The 26,430-nt window shown below is 41.9% G+C and overlaps 1 protein-coding gene across 2 annotated transcripts in view; it reads left to right on the plus strand.

Annotated features, from left to right (window-relative positions):
* MKLN1 (muskelin 1) overlaps positions 1-26,430 on the plus strand; it is a 159,223-nt gene that overhangs the window by 20,365 nt on the left and 112,428 nt on the right. For both annotated transcript variants that reach the window (XM_081102438.1, XM_081102437.1), the window contains exons 2-4: positions 5,539-5,608; positions 21,494-21,636; positions 24,329-24,417. In XM_081102438.1, the coding sequence (XP_080958564.1) occupies positions 21,602-21,636; positions 24,329-24,417 (124 nt within the window). In that variant the 5' untranslated portion in view covers positions 5,539-5,608; positions 21,494-21,601. The remainder of the gene's footprint in view (positions 1-5,538; positions 5,609-21,493; positions 21,637-24,328; positions 24,418-26,430) is intronic.

The raw sequence follows: 26,430 nt of genomic DNA on the forward strand, positions 1-26,430 counted from the left end.
GCCATCACTGGTCTAGAAGGTGCTCCATGCACCTCCTGGTGACTGGTTGGTCGTTACGGCGTTATGACCATTGGCCTTTTAAAATAGATTCTGAATTTTTAAGTTAGCTTTTTGTGTTTTACATTGCTTTAATTTTTCTAGTTGGTTGGTTGCCTTTTAATTTTGTTTGAGGTCATTTTATATATTTATTTTTACCTTTGTGAGATGTGTATATAAAAGTAATTTTCTGTATAGTTCTGCCTTTAAAGATTTTTATTCACTCATCTATTTGATATTTATTAAGTACCCTCTGTATGCCAGGTAGAGATCTAGCTTTTTGAAAGTATACTTTTTATTTGAGAATGAATTTACATTTATAGCAGGTCCTCAAATAACCTTGTTTCCTTATTAGATTGATGAAATGCTGAGGAAAATTTTGTTATATCAGTTAAATTTATGGTAAAATTGGGTTCATTGTATATTATTTCACTTGAAGTCACGGAACCTATTTACAGTGTTAAGGGAGGACTTACTATACTAGTACAGAAGAGTAGCAAAGGCAGTATAGAGTTCCCATATGCCACTCACCTAGTTTGTCCCTTTGCTAAAATCTTATATTACTACTAGAGGCCCGGTGCCCAAAATTGTGCATGGTGGGGTCCACTCAGCCCAGCCTACACTCTCTCCAATCTGGGACCCCCTCGGAGGATGTCTGACTGCCAGTGTAGGCCCCCCATGCCAGCCTGGTTGCCCCCAACTGCCCCCGCCACCCCCCCCCCCCGCTGACCTGGTTGCCCCTAACTGCCCCACAGCCTGCCTAGTCGCCCCTTACTGCCCCCCTCTGCCGGCCTAGTTGCCCCCTCACTGCTTCTCCTGCCGGCCTGGTTGCCCGCAACTGCCCCGCCCTGCCGGCCTGGTCACCCCCACCTGCACCCCCTGCTGGCCTGGTTGCCCCATGCAGCCTGCTGTTCAGTCGTTTGGTCGTCCCACACTAACCCCCCTGCCAGCCTAGTTGCCCCACGCCGCCTGATGTTCAGTCGCCTGTCCAGTTGTTTCGGTTGTGACAGCCCCTGGCTTTTTATATATTAGGACTAGAGGCCTGGTGCACGAAATATGTGCACTCGCGGGGGGGGGGGGTCCCTTAGACTGGCCTGCACCCTGTCGCAGTCTGGGAGCCCTTGGGGGATGTTTGACTGATGGTTTAGGCCCACTCTCCATCGGGAGTGGGCCTAAGCCGGCAGTCAGACATCCTTAGCGCTGCCGCAGAGGTAGGAGAGGCTTCCACCACTGCCACTGCTTGCCAGTTGTGAGCCTGGCTCAGGGCTTCTGGCTGAGCGGCGCTTCGCCCTGACGACCAAAGGGCAGCTCCTGTGTTGAGCATCTGCCCTCTGGTGGTCAGTGCACGTCATAACGACAGGTTGTTCCGCCATTTGTTGATTTGCGTATTAGCCTTTTATTATATAGGACTAGAGGCCCGGTGCACAAAAATTTGTGCACTTGGGGGGGGGAGGGGGGGATCCCTAAGCCCGGCCTGTGCCCTCTCGCAGTCTGGGAACCCTTGGGAGATAACGACCTGCTGGCTTAGGCCTGCTCCCGGGTGGCAGAGGGCAGGCCCAGTCCCTAGGTGCAGCCCCTGGTCGGGCTCAGAGCAGGGCTGATTGGGGAGTTGGGGCGCCGCCCCCTGTCATGCACAGAGCAGGGCGGATTGGGAGGTTGCGATGCCACCCTCAGTCATGCTCAGGGTAGGGCTGATTGGGGGGTTGGGGCACCACCCCCTGTCACATTCAAGGCAGGGTCGATGGGGAGGTTGCGGTGCCACACCCTGTCCCGCACAGAGCAGGGCCCATCAGGGGGGTTGGGGCTCCGTACCCTGTCACGCATAGAGCAGGGTCAATCGGGGTTGGGGAGCTCTCCCCTGTCATGCACAGAACAGGGCCGATCAGGGGGTTGAGGAGCTCCCCCCTGTCACTCACAGAGTAGGGCCGATAGGGGAGCTGGGGCACTGCCCCCAGTCACACACAGAGCAGGGCGGATCAGGGGGTTGGGACGCCGCACCCTGTCACACTCAGGGCAGGGCCGATGGGGAGGTTATGGCTCTACCCTGTCACACACAGAGCAGGGCCCGTGGGGGGTGGTTGGGGCATCGCCCTCTATCACCCACAGAGTAGGGCCGATCAGGGGGTTGGGGCGCTGCCACTGTCACACTCAGGGCAGGGCCAATGGGGAGGTTATGGCTCTACCCTATCACACACAGAGTAGGGCCCGTGGGGGGCGGGGGTTGGGGTGCTGTACCCTGTCACACACAGAGCAGGGCCGATCAGGGGGTTAGGGCGCTGCACCCTGTCACACAGAGAGCCGCAGGGCGATCGGGGGGTTGGGGAGCTCCCCCCATCAGGCACAGAGCAGGGCTGATCGGGGGTTGGGGCACCTTCCCCTGTCTCGAACAGAGCAGGGCAGATAGGGAGGTTGTGGCCCTGCCCCCTGGCACACACAGAGCCGCAGGGCAATCAGGGGGTTTGGGCGCTGCCCCCTGTCACACTGATCCCGGTGCTGGGAGGCATATTACCCTTTTACTATATAGGATAGAGGCCTGGTGCACTGGTGGGGGCCGGCTGGTTTGCCCTGAAGGGTATCCTGGATCAGGGTGTGGGTCCCCACTGGGGTGCCTGGCCAGCCTGGATGAGGGAATGATGGCTGTTGGCAGCTGGTCACACACCCTTCAGGGTGGGGGTTCCCACTGGGGTGCCTGGCCAGTCTGGGTGAGTGGCTGAGGGCTGTTTTCAGGCTGGCGGGTGACTGAAGCTCCCAACCGCTCCTTTTTTTCTTTTTTTTTTTAATTCTGGGCCAGCTTTAGCTCTCAGGCTTGGCTCCAGCTCTTAGGCCTCCGCTGCTGAAAGTAGGTATCTGGTTTGTTTGGGTTCTATAATCGAAACACTGTTTCAACTCTGGCTCTGAGATCCCGGCTGGCTGAAAGCAGGTTTCTGGGGTTTTGTTTAGCTTCTATATTTGTAACAATGTTTCAGACTGCAAGCTCAGAGGCTGGCAGCGGCAGGTGGGGAACGTTGGAGTCCTCCGTCACTGAAGCAAGCAAGCCTCATGTTCACTTCCAGCTGCCTGGTTGCCGGCTGCCATCTTGGCTGGCAGTTAATTTGCATATCGCCCTGATTAGCCAATGGGAAGGGTAGCAGACGTATGGCTAATTACCATGTTTCTCTTTTATTAGATAGGACTAGAGGCCCATTGCGGGGTCCCTTGGCCTGGCCTGCGAGTATTGGGCTGAAACCGGCTCTCCGACATCCCCAAGGGGTCCCGGATTGGGAGAGGACGTAGGCCAGGCCAAGGGACCCCACAGGTACATGAATCTGTGCACCGGGCCTCTAGTATGCATATAAGATCTTCGGTTAATATCTTCCCGCCCTCCCCCCCGCTTCCCTTTGAGATTCATTGGTCTGTTCCATGTTTCCATGCCTGTGGTTTCCGCTCCTGCGTTGAGCATCTGCCCGCTGGTGGTCAGTGTGTATCATCCACCGGTTGGATGGTTGTATGGTCAGCCAGTTGCTTAGGCTTTTATATATATTGATATAGATGGTACATTTGTCACAACTAAGGTACAAACATTGATTGATGCATTACTATTACCTAAAACCACATTTTCTTTGCATTTCACTAGTTTCTCACTAATGTCCACTTTCTGATTTAGGATCCCATCCAAGATACCATTGACCCTCGAACAACATGCTGGTTAGGGGTGTTGACCCCTCATTGTAAAAAATCTGCATGTAACTTTTGATCCTCCCCTCCCCCCAAGTTACCAAGAACATAAACAGTTGGTTAATACATATTTTATATATTCTTTGTTTTATGTAATGTGTTCTTTCAATAAAGTAAGTTAGAGAAAATATGTTAAGAAAATCATAAGAAAGAGAAAAATACTGTTACAGTATTGCACTTATTGAAAAACATCCTCATCTCAGTAGACATAATCAAGGGTCAACTACTTTTAGTTTTCATGTTTCCTTATTCTTCTCTGGTCTGTGACATTTTTTCAATCTTCCTTGCTTTTCATTATATTTAGAGTTTTTAGGACTACTGGTCCTAAAATGGTTGATATTTGCAACCATAGTAAAACAAAGATTTATATTTTTGATATTTATTTTATATATTTAAATGCATTTAACAAAGAAAAATCAACCAAAATTATTTATTTTGTTATTTATGTTATTTCAGCTTTGACCATTTATCCTTCTTTCATGTTGATTTCTCTGCGCCTTTTGCATGCCCCAATTATTTTCTTGTTTTTTTGTTGTTGTTGGTAATATTACATGATGTTCTGAGCTTTAATCTTCTGAATTCCCTGCCCTGACCGTAGAATCAGCCACTTCCTCAACAATCCCTATTTATTTTATTGGACTGTGGTATGTAGAAACCAAGATATGGGTGCTGGGTGTGCTCATTGCCATTGAAGTGTCACTGCTTCTAGTCCCTCTTAGTGAACAGAAGTAGGATTAGTGTGTGTACACACACATATCTATTATTACTTGTGAACCTATTTATATTAAACTAAACATGAGTTCACACTGATATCTTTGATTCTAATCCAATACCACTGGTTCTTTCTAACCTCCCACCCCTTGCTTTTCTGTTGCTTACCACTCCAGTGTGAGAAGCTTAGCTCCCATCATCTATGATTTGTTTATTTATTTGTTCAACCTGAATATAAATATAAAGTGTTTCAGAATTAACCCATGTTCCTGTGAAAGACAAGTTTACCAAATAAAGTAGTTTTTCTGTATGGTTCCAGTTATCTTTAGTTTCCAGTTTCCAGTGAAGGCACCATTTTCCAAAGTTATTTATATCAATTTCTTTTTTCACCTACAGTTCTGCTTTTGATGATGGGCTAAAAGACTTCCTTGATCCATAGATTGATTACAATTATATAATATGTAATAATACAATATAATTGTATCTAATATACTATGTATGTGGTATTTTATTTATTATTAGGTATTTTACTGCTTTGTTTTTGCCTTAAATTCCTAAATACATCTGCACATTAAATACATTAATTATCACTTGGTATGAAATAGAACTATGTTTTTCTTGGTTTTCTCAATATTTTGAAATGCTATCTTTATCATATTTTAGAATAGTATATATACTAGATGTTTTCTGTTTCTATTTTATTTTCTCTTCTTTTTCAAGTTCCATACATTATATAACTTGATAATAATTTTAGCATCTAATACAGTGATGGCGAACCTTTTGAGCTCAGCGTGTCAGCATTTTGAAAAACCCTAACTTAACTCTGGTGCCGTGTCACATATAGAAATTTTTTGATATTTGAAACCATAGTAAAACAAAGATTTATATTTTTGATATTAATTTTATATATTTAAATGCCATTTAAACAAAGAAAAATCAACCAAAAAAGAGTTCGCATGTCACCTCTGACACACGTGTCATAGGTTCACCATCACTGATCTAGTAGATTATTCATCACTTTGCATATTTATGTTCACTTATTCTTTTAATTAATTTTTATAATTTTCTTTATTTCAGGAATATTTTAGTGGATAAACCAAATGACCAATCTTCAAGGTGGTCTTCAGAGAGCAACTATCCTCCCCAGGTAAGATTATGTGTAGCTTCAGATACCATTTAGAAATAAAAATTTAAATAGGTAATTGATTGATATTTATATGTATTTCATTAATAGTTATTCAGTATTTGCACTTATGAGGTAAATTTTTATTTCCTCTTTTTTTGCTTGTTTAAATTTTGGAAAGATTTTTATTTCATAGGTAAATGCAGTGTGGGATTTGATGAAACATAAACTTTTTACTTCTGTCTACTGAAACATTTAAAATCTAATTTATATTTTTTCTGGATTACTAATTATACAAAACTAAATTTCTTGATCCTTTTGAGGGAAATATTAACTAAAAAGAACTGGTTAAGCCCTGCCCATGTGGCTCAGTTGTTGAGCATCGACCTATGAACCAGGAGGTCACAGTTCATTCCCTGTCAGGGCACATGCCCGGGTTGTAGGCTCGATCCCCAGGAGACAGGAGGCAGCTGATCAATGATTCCCTCTCATCATTGATGTTTTTATCTCTCTTTCCCTTCCTTTCTGAAATCAATAATTTGTGTGTGTGTGTGTGTGTGTGTGTGGGTGTGTGTGTATAATAAAAATAAATAAAAAGAGCTGATTAAGGTGCTGTTACTGTTCTGAGCAGTAAACTGATTGGAGTACTGATCTGAGCAGAGGTTGGGACTTTTGCAACGAAACTCAAGTCATTCTGTGTATGTTTAAGGAAATGTTAGTAAGATGAACTTTGACTCAGTGACTACCTTTAGGGGAAAATAAACTTAATATAGTTTGTTATTTTACTGAAGTAGCATATTTAGATGACATCAGGACCATGAGCTAAATTTTTTCCTTGATAAGTGGTGTCTAGACATCTGGATTTAAAGGTTAGTATTCTTTTTGTTATTCACTTCATTGTTAACACATTATGTCCATATCTTTGAGGAAGAATTAATGTTCTCATAGGAAAAACATGAATAAATAAAAATTACTCTTTTTTATTCTACTGTAATTCTTGGAAACTAATCTCTGTACTTATTTTTTCTTAACTAATCTCTGTACTTATTTTTTCTTTTATGTTTTGTATTTTTTTTTTTTTTTACTATTTGCATACCTTTTGAATCACCTTTGCATACCTTTGCAATGAAACATTTAAACACCATTCTTTTGTGTCCAAAGAATAGACACAGCTTTTATATCTTACATAATAGTAGACAAACATGTAAATTGACCATGACTGTGCTACACTCACCAGCCAATCAGCAGAGTATGCAAATTAACCCAACAAAGATGGTGGTTAATTTGCATACATAGCCACGAAGCCGGGGAGTGAAGACTGAAGGCTTTCACCGGAGCAGCAAAGACTGAAGGCTCTGGCTAGAGCAGGGCCTGGGTCCTGGGTGCAAAAGGAAAACAGGTGCCGGCAGCCAGGGGAAGGGAAGGCCTATTGCACGAAATCTCTTCGTGCAACGGGCCTCTAGTACAATATAAAAAATAAAACACATAGCCATTTACTCATCAACCGTCTTTAGAAATGAAAATTGACCACAGCCATTTGAAGCCTCCTGTGAGCCCCATCTATTATCCATCCTCTAATTCCATTCCAATAACTATTATTTCATATTTTGTTAAACACTTTCGTACAGTACTATTATATATGTATACTAGAGGCCCGGTGCACCAAAATTTGTGCACTCGGAGGGGGGAGGGAGGGTCCCTCAGCCCGGACCCCTCGGGAGATAACGACCTGCTGGCTGAGGCCTGCTCCCGGGTGGCAGAGGGCAGGCCCAATCCCTAGGTGCAGCCCCTGGTCGGGCTCAGAGCAGGACCGATTGGGGAGTTGGGGCGCCACCCCCTGTCATGCACAGAGCAGGGCGGATTGGGAGGTTGTGATGCCACCCTCAGTCATGCTCAGGGTAGGGCCAATTGGGGGGTTGGGGCACTGCCCCCTGTCACACTCAAGGCAGCGTTGATGGGGAGGGTTCGGCACCACCCCCTGTCATGCACAGAGCAGGGCCAATCAGGGGGTTGGGGCGCTGCCCCCTGTCACAGAGCAGGGCTCATCAGGGGGGTTGGGACTCGGTTCCCTGTCACGCACAGAGCAGGGTCGATCAGGGGGTTGGGGAGCTTCACCCTGTCATGCACAGAGCAGGGCCCATCAGGGGGGTTGGGGACCTCCCCCCTGTCACACACAGAGCAGGGCCCATCAGGGGGTTGAGGAGCTCCCCCCTGTCACTCACAGAGTAGGGCTGATAGGGGAGTTGGGGCACCGCCCCCTGTCACACACAGAGCAGGGCGGATCAAGGGGTTGGGTCGCCGCCCTCTATCACCCAAGAGCAGGGCAAATCGGGGGGTTGGGGCGCTGCCACTGTCACACTCAGGGCAGGGCCGATGGGGAGTTTATGGCTCTACCCCATCACACACAGAGCAGGGCCCGGGGGGGTGCGGGTTGGGGCGCCCTCTATCACCCACAGAGCAGGGCCGATCAGGGGGTTGGGGCGCCGCCACTCTCACACTCAGGGCAGGGCCGATGGGGAGGTTATGGCTCTACCCCGTCACACAGAGCAGGGCCCGTGGGCCGGGGGGCGGGGGGGGGGCGGTTGGGGCACTGCACCCTGTCACACACAGAGCCTCAGGGCGGTCAGGGGGTTGGGGAGCTCCCCCCATCAGGCACAAAGCAGGGCTGATCGGGGGGTTAGGGCGCCTTTCCCTGTCACGAACAGAGCAGGGCGGATGGGGAGGTTGTGGCCCTGCCCCCTGTCACACACAGAGCCGCAGGGCGATCAGGGGTTTGGGCGCTGTCCCCTGTCACGCTGATCCCGGTGCCGGGATGCCTCATGGCTCTGCTGATCCCGGTGCTGGGAGGCATATTACCCTTTTACTATATAGGATAGAGGCCTGGTGCTTGAGTGGGGGCTGGGTGATTTGCCCTGAAGGGTATCCTGGATCAGGGTGAAGGTCCCCACTGGGGTGCCTGGCCAGCCTGGATGAGGGAATGATGGCTGTTTGCAGCTGGTCACACACCCTTCAGGGTGGGGGTCCCCACTGGGGCTCCTGGCCAGTCTGGGTGAGTGGCTGAGGGCTGTTTTCAGGCTGGCGGGTGACTGAAGCTCCCAACCGCTCCTTTTTTCCTTTTTTCTTTTTTATTCTGAGCCAGCTTTAGCTCTGGCTCCAGCTCTTAGGCCTCCGCTGCTGAAAGCAGGTATCTGGTTTGTTTGGGTTCTATAATCGAAACTCTGTATCAACTCCGGCTCTGAGATCCGGACTGGCTGAAAGCAGGTTTCTGGGGTTTTGTTTAGTTTCTATATTTGTAACAATGTTTCAAACTGCAAGCTCAGAGGCCGGCAAGGCAGGCAAGGAACGTTGGAGTCCTCCGTCGCTGAAGCAAGCAAGCCTCATGTTCGCTTCCAGCTGCCTGGTTGCCGGCTGCCATCTTGGCTGGCAGTTAATTTGCATATTGCCCTGATTAGCCAATGGGAAGGGTAGCGGTCGTACGCTAATTACCATGTTTCTCTTTTATTAGATAGGATGCTTATAAATATCCTATGATTTAAGCTTTGAAGAGTTTCTTTGAAGTAGAATTGCTGGATCATAGGGTATATGTATGTACAAATTTTTTAAAATATATTTTTATTGATTTCAGAGAGGAAGGGATAGGAAGAGAAAGAGATAGATAGAAACACCAATGATGAGAGAGAATCATTGATCGGCTGCCTCCTGCACACCCCCTACTCGGGATCGAGCACGCAACCCGGGCATGTGCCCCTGAATGGAATTGAACCCAGGACCTTTCAGTCTGCGGGCAGATGCTGTATCCACTGAGCCAAACCAGTCAGGGCTGTACAACATTTTTTTTGAAATTGATTTAACAGAGAGAGAGAGAGAGACATTGATTTGTTGTTCCACTTTTATACATTCATTGTTTGCTTCTTGTCTGTGCCCTGACTGGGATCAAATCTGCAACCTTGCTGTATCAGGACAATGCCCAAACCAACTGAGCTACCTGGCCAGGGACTGTGTTCAACTTTTATTAGGCAATGTAAAACTGTTTTTACAAAATGGCTCTATAATTTATATTCTCACTGGCAGTGTATAAAAGTACCTATGCATTGTGTTCTCCCCGTCTTTCTATGGCTGATTTTTAGATTTTGCCAGTCTGGTGGATTTTTCATAGTAACTCACAGAGTTAGTTCCTGTGAGCTTCTGGTCACATTTTCATCAGCCACTCAGTACATAACCTTACTTTATGTGTGTTTCTGTTTAAAGACACTTTATTTTATACATATTATTTATTCATTAGCATTGAACTCATAGCCAACAGCATTATACTCATGGCTGAATGAAGTTTATTTAACACATTTTCTCTGTAAGGCCCATCACAGTCTTCTTGTTTTTGGAAACACTACATAGCATGTCAGCACTATTTTTGGGGACCAATTTAGATAGGGAAATCACTAACAGAAAGCACAAAAATATAAAAAATGTGGCATTGCATAAATCATGAAAAGGACACTTATTTATATTATGAAACCTAAAACAGAAGGTACAGTGTCCCTTGTTTGACCTCATTTGGGAGAACATGCATCAAAAGACTGAAATTTTTTGTTCTTCTTTGTGTATCCAGAATGACTATGAAAGTGCTGTTGGTATTGAGTTGGGTGATAAAAATAAATTTTAGTTAGTAGGTGAATTCACAAATATGGAATCCATAAATAATGAAGAGTGGCGATACTGTAACTAACAATTAATTTAGCTTAACTTGAACAGCTTTGAGAATTAGGAAGAGGAAAAGAGGATTCTGAAAAATCAAAATCGTCATGATGAAATTTTAGATCTTGAGGACTTTTTCTAGAATCTACTTTGGATATGCTTTTGTTCTGTTTGGTTAATTATTTCATCAGGTTTTAGCAACTGGAAGCACTTTGTGCATGTGGTACACAACTCACCAAGTGTTATGAGGGAGAAGACAGAAAAATCTCAGTAACGAATAGAAAAACAAAAATATAACGTTTTAGGGCATTGTTAATATAAGGATAAATAATATTCTATGTTTTAGTGGCCCCTAGGATAGTGTTATCTAGTAAACTTTGTGCAGTGATGAAAATATTCTATAATTTATGCTGTATAAATGGTAGGTGCCAGTTACATGTGGCTATTGAGCTATTGAAATGAGGTTAGTACAACTGACAAAAGCAATTTTTAATTTTATTAAATTTTAGTTTAGATTAAATAGCCCCAGGTGGCCATTGGCTACGAATTAGATTTCACAGATCTAAGGCATTACTGTTATTAGGGTGTACTGTTTGATTCTGATAGTACTTTACTCTGTCAGTAAGAAATGTTAATTATGTTTAGTATATACACCTTAAGTAGATAAGAAACTTTATGGTGGTACAGGTTATCTAGAGAAGGGTGGAAATCAAACTCAACACCTCTTAGTTACTCCTTTCTTTGCCCAGAATGAGGAAGGACTTACATGTATGCATTGGTGCTAGGATGTATAGCATGTTTTGAGAATGGCACTCCAGAGTGAATGAACCCTAAATACCTCTCTATAAAGCTCATGTTGGGGTATGAGTGGGGTAGGTAGAAATACAAATATTTTTCTTTTTATATATGTCTATTATTTTTTTTTTCAAATGGCAACTAAATTGTCAGGACTTAAATACTTGTTGTTTGGCCATAACTACTTAAGTTGAACTGTTAATATTTCTTTTGGTTTTGGATGCTGTATTTAGTCATCTGTTGCTCTGTAACAAATTACCCTAAACAATGCAATTAGAAAACAATAAGCATTTATTATTTCACACTGTTACTGAGGGTCAGGGATCTGAAAGTGCCTTAGCTGGGTAGTTCTGGCTCAGGAAAACAAGAGAATACCTATGTATAGGGGAATGCAGGGATACATTTAAACAAAATGAACTGGCATGCCAATTTACTTGAAGGGATTTCCACTGTAAAATAAGAAAAGCAAGATGTAGGGAAGCACCTACAATAAGATTCTACCTAAATAATGACTCTCCCTCCCTCACTAATACGTGTACAGCTATGTGTGCATGTATATTTGCATTTGATGTAAAGAGCCAAGAAAAAGATATGAAAGGATGCACATTTGGTTGTTGGCATTGCTTATTTAAGAGAGGAGGAGATGAGGGAGGAAAATGAGAAAAAATTATTCTAAAAAGTTATTTCAATTAATAAACATTTATGATATTCCATATGTAAAGTATGTGTGTGTGAGTGTGCAGAGAGAGTGAATTTGAATTATTATCAAAATGGTGGTAGCGATTATATCAGGATGATGGAATTCAGGTGATTTTTAATTTTAAATTTCAGTCATACTTTCATCTCTTTTTTTTATTTTCATTTTCAATTATTTGTAATTTTTATAAATAGAAAAAAATTACAGCCATGTTCATTGTAGTAGGAAGTATATATTTTGAGACCTAATGAGGAAACATTGTTATTGATTCTGGATCATCTTTACTAGTAGGGAGTAAATGTAGCATGAATGAAAATCCCATAAATTCTTAAAGATAGGATAGTAATTGTATCATTCTCCATTATCAAATATGTTCCATAGGAAATACTGATACTGCCACAGAAAACATGCCTTTCAAGGTGACTGGTGCATACTTTAGAATTGGTTAAAATGTCTTGATAATTGCTTTAAAAAGATTAGATCACAACTCTTTTATAATTATAAGCTCCTTCCAAGGTAGTTTAAGGAAAAGTATGGCATTAGGTAATATACTTTGCTTTCTGGGGTTAGAGAGAACATTTAAAGTTGTTTAACAAACATCAAACATTCTGCTTTTGTATAATCTAAACAGGTCAAAGAAGCTATAGTGATTATTTAATACACTTAGGGTGTGTTTGTGTTGGGGGGGGGTGGGGGGGTGGGTGCTTTCGCTTTTGTAATACACTGATACTGATGTTATTTTTTCTGTGTTTGATGAACCATAAGAATATTATAGGAATAAGAGTTACTTGCTAAATGAGGAAGTAAATAGAATATATATGCACTTTAACATAATTTCTACCTGTTTTAATGGTACTTTGTCTAAGTTTGTGAAAAGATCATTGTATATATTGTATAATACACTTTAATTAATATAATTTATATGCAATGAAATGCATGGACCTTAGGTGTATTTGAAAAATGCACACACTAATACAATTCATACCCCTGTCAAGATATGAAATGTTTTCATCACCTCAAATCAATCCTTTCAGTCCCTTACCAGTGAATCTTTAACTCACACTCTCCACCCAGATGTAAACACTGTTTGGATTTCATGTGCCATAGATTAGTTTTGCCAATTCTAAAATGTAATATAAATGGAGTCATGGAGTGTGTGTGTGTGTGTGTGTGTGTGTATATATTTTCTATATGGCTTTTTAAAAATGTGTATCTTTATTGATTTCAGAGAGCAGGGAGAGAGAGAGAGAGAGAGAAACATCAGTGAGAGGATAACCATTGATTGGCTGCTTCCTACACTCCCCCTACCAGGGATCAAGCCCACAACCCAGGCCTGTGCCCTGACCAGTAATTGAACTGCGACCTCCTCATTCATTGGTTGACACTCAACCACAGAGCCACAACTGCAGGGCTATTAACCTTTTAATAACAGAAATTCTATTTAGTTGGTTGTCAATAAAATTTCATCCTATATAATAAAAGTCTAATATGCTAAGTAATCGGTCGTCCTGTCGGCCCTTCAACCAATCAAAGCGTAATATGCTAATAATATGCTAAGGCCGCTCAACTGTTCGCTGTGAAGTGCACTGACCACCAGGGAGCAGACAGTCGACCAGTTGACTAGTCACTATGACTGGCACTGACCACCAGGGGGCAGACGGTTTGACCGGTAGATTAGCTTGCTTCTGGGGTCCAGGACTGAGTGAGACGTGCGGACAAGCCCTGGAGCCCTCCCACAGTCCCTTCCTGGCTGGCCAACCTCCTGCATTCCTCCCCACCCCCAATTGTGCACCGGGCCTCTAATATATATATATACTAGGGGCCCGGTGCACGAAATTCGTGCACTGGGTGTGTGTGTGTGTGGGGGGGGGAGGGGTTGTCCCTCAGCCCAGCCTGCCCCCTCTCACATACTGGGAGCCCTCAGGCGTTGACCCCCATCACCCTCCAATCACAGGATCGGCCCCTTGCCCAGGCCTAACGCCTCCGCCAGAGGTGTCAGGCTTGGACAGGGGACCCCCATCTCCCCCCGATCACTGGCTCTGGCCCCTGCCCAGGCCTGAGGCCTCTGGCCCAGGAATCATGCCTGGGCAGGGGACCCCCATCTCCCTCTGATCGCTTGCTCCACCCCCCGCCCAAGCCTGACGCCTCTGACCCAGGCTTCAGGCCTGGGCAAGGGGACCATCATATCCCCCCAATCCCCGGATCCGCCCCCCACCTGATGCCTCGGCCAGAGGAGTTGACTCTCATCACCCTCCGATCACCAATCACTGGATCGGCCCCTTGACCAGGCCTGAGGCCTCCGGCAGAGTTGTCAGGCCTGGGCAGGGGACCCCCAGCTTCCCGCGGTTGCAGGCTCCGCCCCTGCCCAGGCCTAACGCCTTGGCCTAGGTGTCTGGCCCGGGCAGCGGGGACCTGCAGCTGCAGCGGCCCCGCGATCGTGGGCTTCGCTTTAGGCCCAGGCAAGGGACCCCTAGCTCCCGGGACTGCCAGCTTCGACCGTGCCCAGCTCCCATCGCTGGCTCCACCCCTACTTCCTGCTATCACTGGCCAGGGCGGAAAAGGCACCTGATTCTCCGATCATGGCTGGGGGGCAGGGCAAAGGCGGCCCCAGGCCGCCTTTGCCCTGCCCCCCAGCTCTTAGGTCCCCTCTGGGTTTCTGATCACTGTCAGTGGCAGGGGGCTTCTTCCTGCTTTCCCTTTCGCCTCCCTGCATTGTGCCTACATATGCAAATTAGCCGCCATCTTGTTGGCAGTTAACTGCCAATCTTAGTTGGAAGTTAATTTGCATATAGCCCTGATTAGCCAATGAAAACGGTATCGCCGTACGCCAATTACCATTTTTCTCTTTTATTAGTGTAGATATGAAGATACTTTCTATTGGATTTAGAGGTATCATAGGTGGAGTGATGAATGGTGTACAGCTGATTGTATAAACACCAATTTTTTAGTAGTTACAACACTGTACCCAACTAACCATTTGTCAGGGAAAACTGCCATCTATCTAAACCAAGACTTAAAATGATGAATAAAGGATGAAAGGAGGAGAAAAGGATGGGAGGAGGGCATGTGCATTAATGAGAAAGACAGAGATGTGAAAGCTCTCTTGCCTACCTGACAGTTGTATTCTTTTTCTTTTCTTTTTAATCTTTATTGTTGGAAGTCTTACATAGGTCCTCCTTTTCCCTCCCATTAATAAATACAGTAGTATTCTTAAGAAACTTTGAATTACTAAAGATCATATTACCACAGCTATCTTATATGGATAAAAAGGATTAATGACTAAAGAATAGCTATCTCAATTTTCCAATTCAGTTTCTATAATAACATTTAATGGTTAAATATCCACAAAACAGTTAATATGATACATCAACAAAACCAAGGATAAAAATCATACGAGCATCTCAATAGATGCAGAAAAAGCATTTGACAAAATTCAACATCAATTTATGATGAAGAACCAAGATGGCAGCGTAGGTAAATGGCTGTACTGGTAGCCTCCCACAACCACATCAAAATTACAATTAAGTTGCCCTGACTGGTTTGGCTCTGTGGATAGAGGGTCGGGCTGTGGACTGAAAGGTCCCTGGTTCAATTCTGGTTGAGGGCATGTACCTTGGTTGCCGTGTAGGAGGCAGCTGATCGATGTTTCTCACTTATCGATGTTTCTATCCCTCTCCTTTCCTCTCTATAAAAAAAAAAACAATAAGAATATATATTTTTAAAAAATTACAACTAATTTTATTAAAATTACTACTAACTCAGCTGGTCCAATTACCAGTCAGGGCACATGCCCAGATTGCAGGCTTGATGCCCAGTAGTGGGTGTGCAGAAAGCAGCCGGTCAGTGATGTTTGTCTCTCTATCCTTCTCCCTTCCTCTCTCTCTAAAATCAATAAAAACATATTTTTTAAAAACTACAATTAAAATACAGAACAGTGCTCACTTCGGCAGCACATATACTAAAATTGGAACAATACAGAGAAGATTAGCATGGCCCCTGCGCAAGGATGACACGCAAATTCATGAAGCATTCCATATTTTAAAAAAATAAATAAATAAAATAAAATACAGAACAACTATCATTCAGAATTTTCTGAAGGCTGGCTGAATGGAAGTCTTCCCTTCAACCAGAGAAGTATATAAAAGAAAGCACTCAGAGACTGCTAGGAGGGGCAGAAGCTTGGAACAGGCTGGTCCAATACCCATGTGTGATGTTTTTTTAATCAGGAGACATATCGTGGCTGCAGAGGCCTGCTATGAGGAGCAAGGGATCCCAGCCCCACACCAGACCCCCAGCCCAGGGTTCCAGAACTGGAAAGAGAAGTCCCCATAATTTTGGGCTTTAAAAACCAGCAGGGATTGTGGCTAAGTAACACAGAGGCTGCTGGAGACTCAGGCAGTTTCTCTTAAAGGGCCAGTGCATGAATTTACATGGACTTGCTTCCTCAGAGCTCCAGCGCTGGGGCAATGGCTAGGGGGAGGGCAGACCCAGGGACATGCAGGAAGCAACTGGATTGTCTGGTATCAAAGCAAGAATTCACGGGTGGCTTTCAGGGGTCATTGTTCCTATGCTAAGACCTCTCCCGTCACAGAGCTGACTGGCAGCCATATCTGAGTTTCTATCACCTTTGCCCACTCTGTTCTCTCCACTCTGGTGATTCCCTGAGACCCCCTCCCATCCAGTTTGCAGACCCACCCACGCTGTTTGCAGTGGCTTTTTTCCATATGAGTGGCCTGTCTTGGCTCAGGCTTTAGGCTTTCCTAATATCTTTCAAACAAGCAGCAGCTGGTGTCAGTGTGCCTCAGGCCTATCAATAAGAGACCCAAGACAACTTGGCCTTGCCTGGGTACTTCCAAATCCAATTCAAGTAGCAGCCATCTGTAGATGGCTTGCTCTGTAGCTCATGCTGAATGGCCCTAGGCCCGTGGTTGGCAAACTGCTGCTTGCAATCCACATGCGGCTCTTTGGCCCCTTGAGTGTGGCTCTTCCTAAGCCTTAGGAGTACCCTAATTAAGTTAATAACAGTGTACCTATCTATATAGTTTAAGTTTAAAAAATTTGGCTCTCAAAAGAAATTTCAATCATTGTACTGTTGATATTTGGCTTTGTTGATTAATGAGTTTGCTGACCACTGCCCTAGGCAATGGCTGACCTTGCACCTCCCTGAAGGCCCCAGAGCCAGGTATTTCAGTGGGCAGCTTCAGACCATACCATATTATACCTTTACATATCCACAAGCAACACACTCAAGGGACAGTCTCAGTGAGCACCAAAGCCCCACTGAAGCAAGTCCTGCTCCATAGGTGTGTCTTCTGCACAGCAGCTCTTCCAATGTAGACACAGATGGTCCATTCCTCCCAGTGACGCCAACAGCAATCAAAGCTCGACTACAACAAGACTGTGTACACAGCTCACAAAGGGGTGCACCTAGAGTGCCCAGCTCAGGTGACTGGGGAGGCTGAACCACTGGGCCCTACAGGACACCTACTGCACAAAGCCACTCTATCAATTGCAGGAGCCATAGCAGCTCTACCTAGTACATAAAGAACAGAAGAAGTCTCCAGAAAAAGAACTAAATGAAATGGAAGGGAGCAAACTACTAGATACAGAGTTCAAAACAATGGTTGTAAGGTTGCTCAAGGATCTTAATGAGAGCTTCAAGGGTCTTTGTGAGACTTTCAAGAATCTTGGTGAGAATTTCAATGAAAGGACCAGTCGGAAATTAAGCATACACTAACTGAAGTAAAGAATAATTTACAGGGATTCAACAGTAGAGTAGAGGATTCTGAGAGTCAAATCAATAATTTGAAATATGAGGAAGCAAAAAACACCCAATCAGAAGAGCAAAAAGAAATGGAAGCAAGCCAACTAATGGATACAGAGTTCAAAACCATGATTATAAGGTTACTCAAGGATCTTCACGAGACTTTCACGGATCTTAGTGAGAACTTCAAGAACCTTAGTGAGGACTTCAAGGAACTTTGTGAGAACATCAATAATATAAAATAGGACCAGTCAGAAATGAAGGATATACTAGTACTACCTGATATGAAGAATAATTTACTGAGAACCAGTTGTAGAGTAGAGGATACCAAGAATCAAATCAAGCAATTTGGAAGATGAGGAAGCAAAAACACGTAATCAGAAGAGCAAAAAGAAAAAAGAATCCAAAAGTATGAAGAGAGTATAAGGAGCCTCTGGGACAACTTCAGATGTACCCACATTCCCATCATGGGAGTTCCAGAAGGAGAAGTGAGGGAGCAAGATATTGAAAACCTATTTGAAAAAATGATGACAGAAAACTTCCCCTACCTGGTGAAAGAAATAGACTTAAACAAGTGCAGAGAGTCCCAAACAAGAGGAAGAGGCACATACCAAGACACATCATAATTAAAATGGCCAAGGTTAAAGACAAAGAATCTTAAAAACAGCAAGAGAAAAGTAGTTAATTACCTTCAAGGGAACACCCATACAATTGTCAGCTGAATTCTCAACAGAAACTTTGCATGCCAGAAGGGAGTGGCAAGAAATATTTGAAGTGATAAGAAAGACCTACAATCAAGATTACTCTACCCAGCAAAGCTATCATTTAGAATTGAAGGTCAGATAAAGAATTTACCATACAAGGAAAAAGCTGAAGAGTTCACCATCACCAAACCAATATTACATGATATGTTCAAGTGCCTTCTTTAAAAAGAAGGAAAAATAAAAAACATGAACAATAAAAAGGCAATAAATATATATCCATCAAGAATTGAATCTAAAAGTCAAAATAAATGAACAAGAATTTGTCATACATTTATTCTTGGCTGGAAGGTGGCTAGGGAAAACTGGCTTGAGAATGGAGATTGGGTTAGCCAACCAACAGTGTCAACCAGAGTCCGATTGGCTGATGTGTAATCTCAGCTCTGTCATTTTTTATAGTCAAGTTATTTAGCCTTTCTAAGCCGCAGTTTCTTCATCTGTGAAATGAGGATGAAGAGGATAATTGTTGTTATTAAAATACTACCCCTGTACCTCCTCTTACTAAAATGAGATAATGCATGTTAAAATCTGAACAGTGTGACAGACAAGAGACTTACTGCTCACAAAGTATTAGCTCTGATCTTATCTTTCATGTCATCACCAGCTTCATTCTTTTATTGTTTAGAGGTGAAATTCACACAGCCTAAAATTAATCATTTTAAAGGGTGCAATTCAGTAGTATTTAGTATATTCACAGTGTTGTACAACTATCACTTCTATCTAGTTCCAAAATATTTTCATCATCCCATAAAGAAATCTAGTATCAATTAAGCACTCTCCTTTTCCCCTTAACCCAGCTTCTGGCAACCACTAATCTGCTTTCTACCTCAATGGATGTAACTGTCCTGAATATTTTATGGAAATGGTACCATACAATATATGACCTTTGTGTTTGACTTGTTTCACTTAGCATATTTTTGAGGTGCAGCTACATTGTAGCACATACCAGTACTCTATTCCTTTTTTATGGCTGAATAATAGAAATATTCCCTTTTGTTCATCCACTTATCAGTTTTTGGACATTTGGGTTGTTTGCATTTTTTGGCCATTGTGAATAGTGCTGCTTTTAGCATTTATGTACAAGTGTGTGTTTGGATATCTTTTTCACTTTATGTATATGTAAAAGTAGAACTCCTGGGCCATATAGTAATTAATTATATATTTAACTTTTTGAGTAGCTGCCAAACTATATTCTACATTGTCTGCACTGTTTTACATTCCCACCAGCAGTGTATGAGTTACAGTTTTTTTCAACTACACTGATACTTATTATTTCATTTTTATAATAGAGGCCAGGTACACGAAATTTGTGCACTCAGGGTGGAGGGGTCCCTCAGCCCGGATTGCGAGAGAGTGCAGGCCAGGCCGAGAGACCCCACCGGTGCATGATTGGGGCTGGGGAGGGATGCTGGAAGGTGGCCAGCTGGGGAGGGACTGTGGGAGGGCACCAGGGCGTGTCTGGTCCATCTCGCTCAGTCCTGATCGGCCGGACCCCAGCAGCAAGCTAACCTACCAGTCGGAGCATAGGTGATCAGCGCACATCAGAGCGATTGGTCAACCAGTTGACTGTCTGCCCCCTGGTGGTCAGTGCACTTCATAGCGAGCGGTTGAATGGCCTTAGCATATCATTAGCATATTATGCTTTGATTGGTTGTACGGCTAACCAGACACTTAGCATATTAGGCTTTAATTATATAGGATTATTATTATAGCCATCCCAGTGGGTGTGAAGTTTTATTGCATTGTAGTTTTGATTTACATTTTCCTGAGGACTAATGAACATTTTTTAACTTGTCCATTGGCCATTTGTTTATTTTCTTTGGTCAAAGTGTTATTGAGGTCCTTTGCCCATTTTTAAATTCAGTTTTCTATCTTTTTGTTGTTGGGCTATAAGAATTCTATATATATTCTAGATATTAAACCCTTATATATTATTTGCAAATATTTCTATTCTGTAGGTTGTCTTTCCAATTTCTTAATAATGTCCTTTGATACACAAAACTTTAATTTTGATGAAGTCTCTTTATATTTTGTTGCTTGCACTTTTGGTGTCAATATCTAAGAATTCATTGTCAAATTTCAAGTCATGGAGATTTACTCATATTTGCATCCCAGAACTTTATGGTTTTAGCTCTTACATTTAGATCTTTGATCTTAGAGGATCCATTTGGATTAATTTGATTCATTGTGAGTTAATTTTTCTATATGGAATGAAGTAGGACCACCAACTTCATTCTGATCACCTTTATCACCTATATTACCCATTGATATGAACCATGAAGCCACTACAGCATGATGAGTTGTTTTTCTGTATAGCTTTTTCCCCATGTATTCAGTCAGTGGTAGTTTCCTTTTTAATTTTTACTAGAGGCCCCTCGGCCTGGCCTGCAGGGCTTAGGCTAAAAACGGCTCTCTGACATCCCCTGAGGGGTCCCTGATTGAGAGAGGATGGTTCTCAAGTGACGCACCCCGGAATCGGGCTCCCTCCTCTCTGGTTCTGGGTGTGTCACCCGAGGACCGCAGCTGCCAAGTCACCATAGCTCTGCAGCTTTTGTGTTGAGCATCTGCCCCCTTGTGGTCATTGAGCATCATAGCTACCAGTTGGATGGTTGCTTAGGCTTTTATGTATATAGATATTTGAAAGTATTCTGCATAATGTAAAATGTGTTTCCTAATTGATAAAATAATCCCATTTTATCCTGTGTATAATAGGAAAATGTGAGCTACATTAGACATATTTATAGTAGGTCTGGGTGTTTTAATTTATAAAATTTGCAGCAGTGATTAGTAAATCTCCTGTTTGTTTCTAGGTTTAAAATTTTATCACTGATTTTGAACACTGAATTTGCTATTATAGTCGATCAGAATGTAATTGTTATTTTTGCATTCTAATATTGTTTTATTTGGTTATTCATAGTCTGTTATATCTTTTCTTGAATGGTACTTCTTGATTATAAGTTGGCTACTAGTCCTTTTTCCTCATTCATCTGCAGATGTATTTTCCGGAGGAAAAGTGGTATGTTATGGTAGCCTATATAAGGCTATTGCATACAATTCTTTAGCATTAAAATAAAAATCTACCCATGCAGGATGGACAGAATAGACCTTATACGTACTTCTCTTATCTGTCCCAAATTTTAACTTTTAAAGTTGTCTCTTTTAAAATGAGGAGGATATAATTTGGTCATTCCTTTTTTTAGTACTTGGTTCTGAAGCTTGAAAGGCCTGCTATAGTCCAGAATATCACATTTGGAAAATACGAGAAAACGCATGTCTGTAATTTGAAGAAATTTAAAGTCTTTGGTGGAATGAATGAAGAAAATATGACAGAGCTATTGTCCAGGTGAGTTATGATTATGGGGTGGAAATCGTTGTCTTCTAAACAAGATGCAGTCTTAGTTTAGTCTTTTATATCTAAATCTGCATGGTTTGATTTTTCTTTCAAGGGAGGAAAGAATATTTCCACTATTCTATTTCTAGTGACTTATTTTAGTGTTATGGCTTGAGGTAGCTTTTTTTTAAAAAAAAAAAATAAATAAATAAAAACCCACCAGATTCTGGTTAATGTTATTGGAGAATTGCATGGGTGGATTCCACCAATGTTAGTGGGAGTGGGATTCTTATGATATCTTGAGAAAAGGAGTTTTTTAAGACTCCTATGGGAGAATGAGATTTGGTAGAAAGGCTTATTTACATGAAATTACATCCCTCAGTTTCCAAAGTCCCATTTCCCTTAAACCAGTCCTGGAAAAGTTGCAGGTAGAGCTTCAGCAGAGCTAGAAGCAAAGCCAGTGTCCATAGTTTCTGTTCCATGGTGAAGTTGAGTCGGGCACAGCACCAGGCTAATTTTAGTCCATAAGTCCATTGTGTGTGGGGTCCACATGGCTGTGGGCCATGTGGGCTAATGCAGGGGAGCTTGCTCCCTGCAACAAGGGAGTTAGAAGTGCAAGAGGGAACTCCCTTTGTTCAGGATTTTAAATATTAAATCTTCCGGTGCTTGCAGTGGCTATGCCTATTCTAGCCCATGGTTTGTTCCGAGATATGGCTGACAGGTAAGCACCTTCCGACGTCACCCAGATCTTACTGGGCATGAGTCTGTTGTCCAGTCCCTTCCCCCAGTGATCTGTGGGGAAGAGACCTGGAGAGTGTTCAACTGCAGTTTCCTGGCAAAGCTGTACAAATGGCATTCCTGTGTTATTTAGACTTCCCTTTGCTCCTTTTTTGTTAATTAATTAATAACTGGGTTATTAATTATAACGGTATCAGTTAATATTGTTACCAAACAAGAAAGCATAAAATTTTGTCTTTTTCTACTTATTTTTATCTATTTTTAAAATATATTTTATTGATTTTTTACAGAGAGGAAAGGAGAGGGATAGAGAGTTAGAAACATCCATGAGAGAGAAACATGGATCAGCTGCCTCCTGCACACCCCCTACTGGGAATGTGCCCGCAACCAAGGTACATGCCTTTGACTGGAATCGAACCTGGGACCCTTGAGTCCGCAGGCTGATGCTCTATCCACTGAGCCAAACCGGCTAGGGCTTTCTACTTATTTTTTAGTCTTATTTTTGGACTGTAATGACTTTAGAAATACTTTCAACTTTAATCAAATCTTTGCTATAATCTTTGCTATAAAAAAATGTAGATTCTTTGTATGGATGCATGGAACAGAATAACAGATCTCAGTGCTGGAATAGGGAGTGAGAGGGGACAGGAAGAGATTAACCAAAGAACATACATGCATATATGCATAGCGCATAGACGTAGACAATAGCATGGGGAAGACCTGGGGTGGGGTGGGGTGAGGTTGGGTGGAGGGGGGCAAAATGGGAGAAAATGGGAGACATCTGTAATACTGTCAGTAATAAAAAATAAAAATATATAGGTTTTATACAAAACATTAATATTGGTTGCCCTATCCAGAAGTAATATTCTGGGAATTTACTCTAAATTGGAGACTAAAAAGAGAAAAAGTATCTGACTGAACCTGGCACAGTGCCTACCACTTGGAAAGAGCTCAGTAAATTTGAGTTTTAACAACATAGACCTCGAGGAATGAAAGGGTTAATTTACCTCATAGATAATGAAAAATCAAGTAGACAGTGGAAGGGACAAATAAAACCATGAAGTTTTAGAATATATTTGTGACATGGTATGTCCCATTAGCATAATAGATTATATAAGTAAATATTACATTAGTACTGATTACATTAATACTAATTACATTACATTAATTAAATAACTGAATTCTTTGACAAATTTTGGCCCTGTTTAAATGATAAGATAAGAGGTTAGAGAGCAACCAACGGACTTGTGTGCATGCATATTAGTATAACCCAGCCATGGGCAAACTACGGCCCGCTGGCCGGATCTGGCCCGTTTGGCTGTTTTATCCGGCCCGCGGAGCCGAAAGAGCGGAGGGTTCTCTTGCTCTCCCCTCTGCTCCTTCACCAGCAGCAGTGTTAACATGGCAACGTTGGGAAACACAGCCGCAGCTCCTCCTTCTGAGTCCAGTTTAAGAACCCATTGTGGCCCTCGAGTCAAAAAGTTTGCCCACCCCTGGTATAACCTATGGACACAGACACTAGGGCAGTGGGGGCTTGCCCGGGGTGGGAATGGCTGAGGGGGAGGGTCAATTGGGGAAAAAGGAGACATATGTAAAACTGTAGACAATAAGTAAAAAAAGAGAAAATAAATAAATAATAAGATATGAGGGTGATTTTTTTTTTTTTACTTCTTGAATATTTTGTTATATTCAGTTATACATTAAGGATGTAGGTCATCACATATTTCCATTTTTTAAATTAATATTGAACATTTTTCACTAGCCCTCATAATTAAGAGAATACAGTAATAATGCAGATGATATGAATGTACAAGTTTTGACCTATATTCTCATGTTCAACTACTTCTTTGGTCATATATTTTAGCATTATTTTAACCTTAAAATCTGGGGGTGGTACTAATCTGAGTTTTAGTGCAGTTACTAAATTATGAAGTCAGATTTGACAATCTTATTTTTTTTTCCACAGTGGCTTAAAGAATGATTATAACAAAGAAACATTCACCTTGAAGCATAAAATTGATGAACAGATGTTTCCTTGTCGATTCATCAAAATAGGTAAGGTTTTTAGCATTCTGAAGTATAAATAAATTCATAATACCATCGGTCAGCAAACTACGCCTGGCTGAATCCTGTGAGCCCTGTTTTTTTTTAATTAAACTTTTATGGGTACATTGCCACACAGGTTGTTCACATAATGTCTATGTCTGCTTTTGCACAACCAAGGTAAAAGTTCGGTAGTTGCAAGAGACCACATAGCCCACAAAGCCCCAAATGTTTCAAACTTTGTAAGAAAAGTTTTCTGACCTTTACTTTGTAACTCTATAACTGACAATTATTTGAAGTGGAACCATTTCCAATTATTTTCTCATTTGAAAATTTATTAGAAGATTTTATGAGATACAGTGATTTGATTGCCTTGGTTGTTTTATTGAAGATTTATCAAGTTCTAAAGCTACAACATTTTACAATCAAATACTGATGAGTTTCTTACGGCAGTTTATTATATTCTCTATTCTGTTCTTTTGTATTTCATTGTCTTAGTGAAATGTTGCTCCAACACATAAAACTAATTTCATGACCTTACGTAATAAATTGCAGAGTATTGTTTGAAAAGTACTACTTAAGGCATGTATTTATTTACCAAGTGTTTTAGCTTGAGAAAATACTTATAATGCCTCCTCAAAATTAATATTTTTAGGGTTATTTTATTTTTCTTTAAGATTTATTATTTAGAAGGTAGAAAAGTTAAGGACTGGAATATTTTAATTTCTATCTAAATTGTATACCTTTGGTAATATGGTAAAATTGAGATTAAAGTGAATCAGACTCCTCAGAGAATAATAATGACAGCCAGAATCACATGTTTTGATTTGGAAGATAATTTCCTCTTTTGGAACAAGCAGTATACTTCATACTCATTCTTTACTATTCTATCAGAAGTTAGCCTGTTTATTTCATTAAGTCAAATAGTACTGTTGTGCAAAAAGAATATCTGAGTTCTTAATAAAGATTACCTATAGAGGGAAAAGTTTTTTAAATAGTTGGGCTGTCCAGTGTATTGTGGGGGTTTTTTTGTAATTATAGTTTCAGTTATAATAAATAATTATAAATAAAAACCTGTGTCCTGTTTTCCTGTGAGAATTTATGAACAAGCAAAGTTTTTTGTTGTTTTTTTAATAAATTTAACTCTTGGTTGTCTCGTCTTTTGTTAATGGATAATTCTTTTCTCAGCATGTAGACCACCCAGTTTTTACATGAAATTCAACATTTTTAAGCGTGAAAATATCTATGATGTTAATACCTTCAGCAAATTTGACATATGAGGTTTTGAAGCTTGTTGTCAATGCAACAAAACAGCATACATATCAAATCGCATATATATATCAACATACGTGTAACTCCATCTATTGAAAAAAATTCGCATTATTAACCGGTACATCTATAGATAAGAGTTTTCCAAGTGATACTACCAAAGTATGTTGTGCCACAGATATGTTTCCTTGTGTTGAGATGTTGGCCCCCTGCTCCTCATGCTATTATGTAAAAGGATGAGAAGCACTGATTCTGATCATATCTCTGTTGGATTGTCTCATGGGGAAAAACTGGTGGTTGGATCCTAGGACACAAACTTTTAGCTTTGGGAATGTGTGCTAGGAGTTTCTAATCTTTTTATTTGAAGTGGGAGCAAAGGCATTATTCATTGGAGAACATGTGTGCTTCATTGGAGAATGTGTGCTTGTAGCTCCAATTCACATTTAGATTTCTGATATATAATACATAGTATGTCTAATATGCATTATTAGTATTGTAATACCACCAAAAATTATTGGTAAAATTTGAAGAGGGAGTACTTCATTCTGTTCATTCTGTATATATCTCTTCAGTCTTAAACATTAACTGCAGTTGACCCTTAAACAACATTGTTTGAACTGTGTGGGTCCACTTATATGCAGAACTCTTTCAGTACACTGTATAGAGTTGTCTCTTCATATCTGTGTTTCACATCCTCAGACTTAACCCAAATTCAGATCAAAAACCAGATTTTCTATCGAGGGCTGCGAATCCACG

Source organism: Myotis nattereri (assembly GCF_964212035.1).
Source record: "Myotis nattereri genome assembly, chromosome: 11".
Taxonomy (NCBI): Eukaryota; Metazoa; Chordata; class Mammalia; order Chiroptera; family Vespertilionidae; genus Myotis; species Myotis nattereri.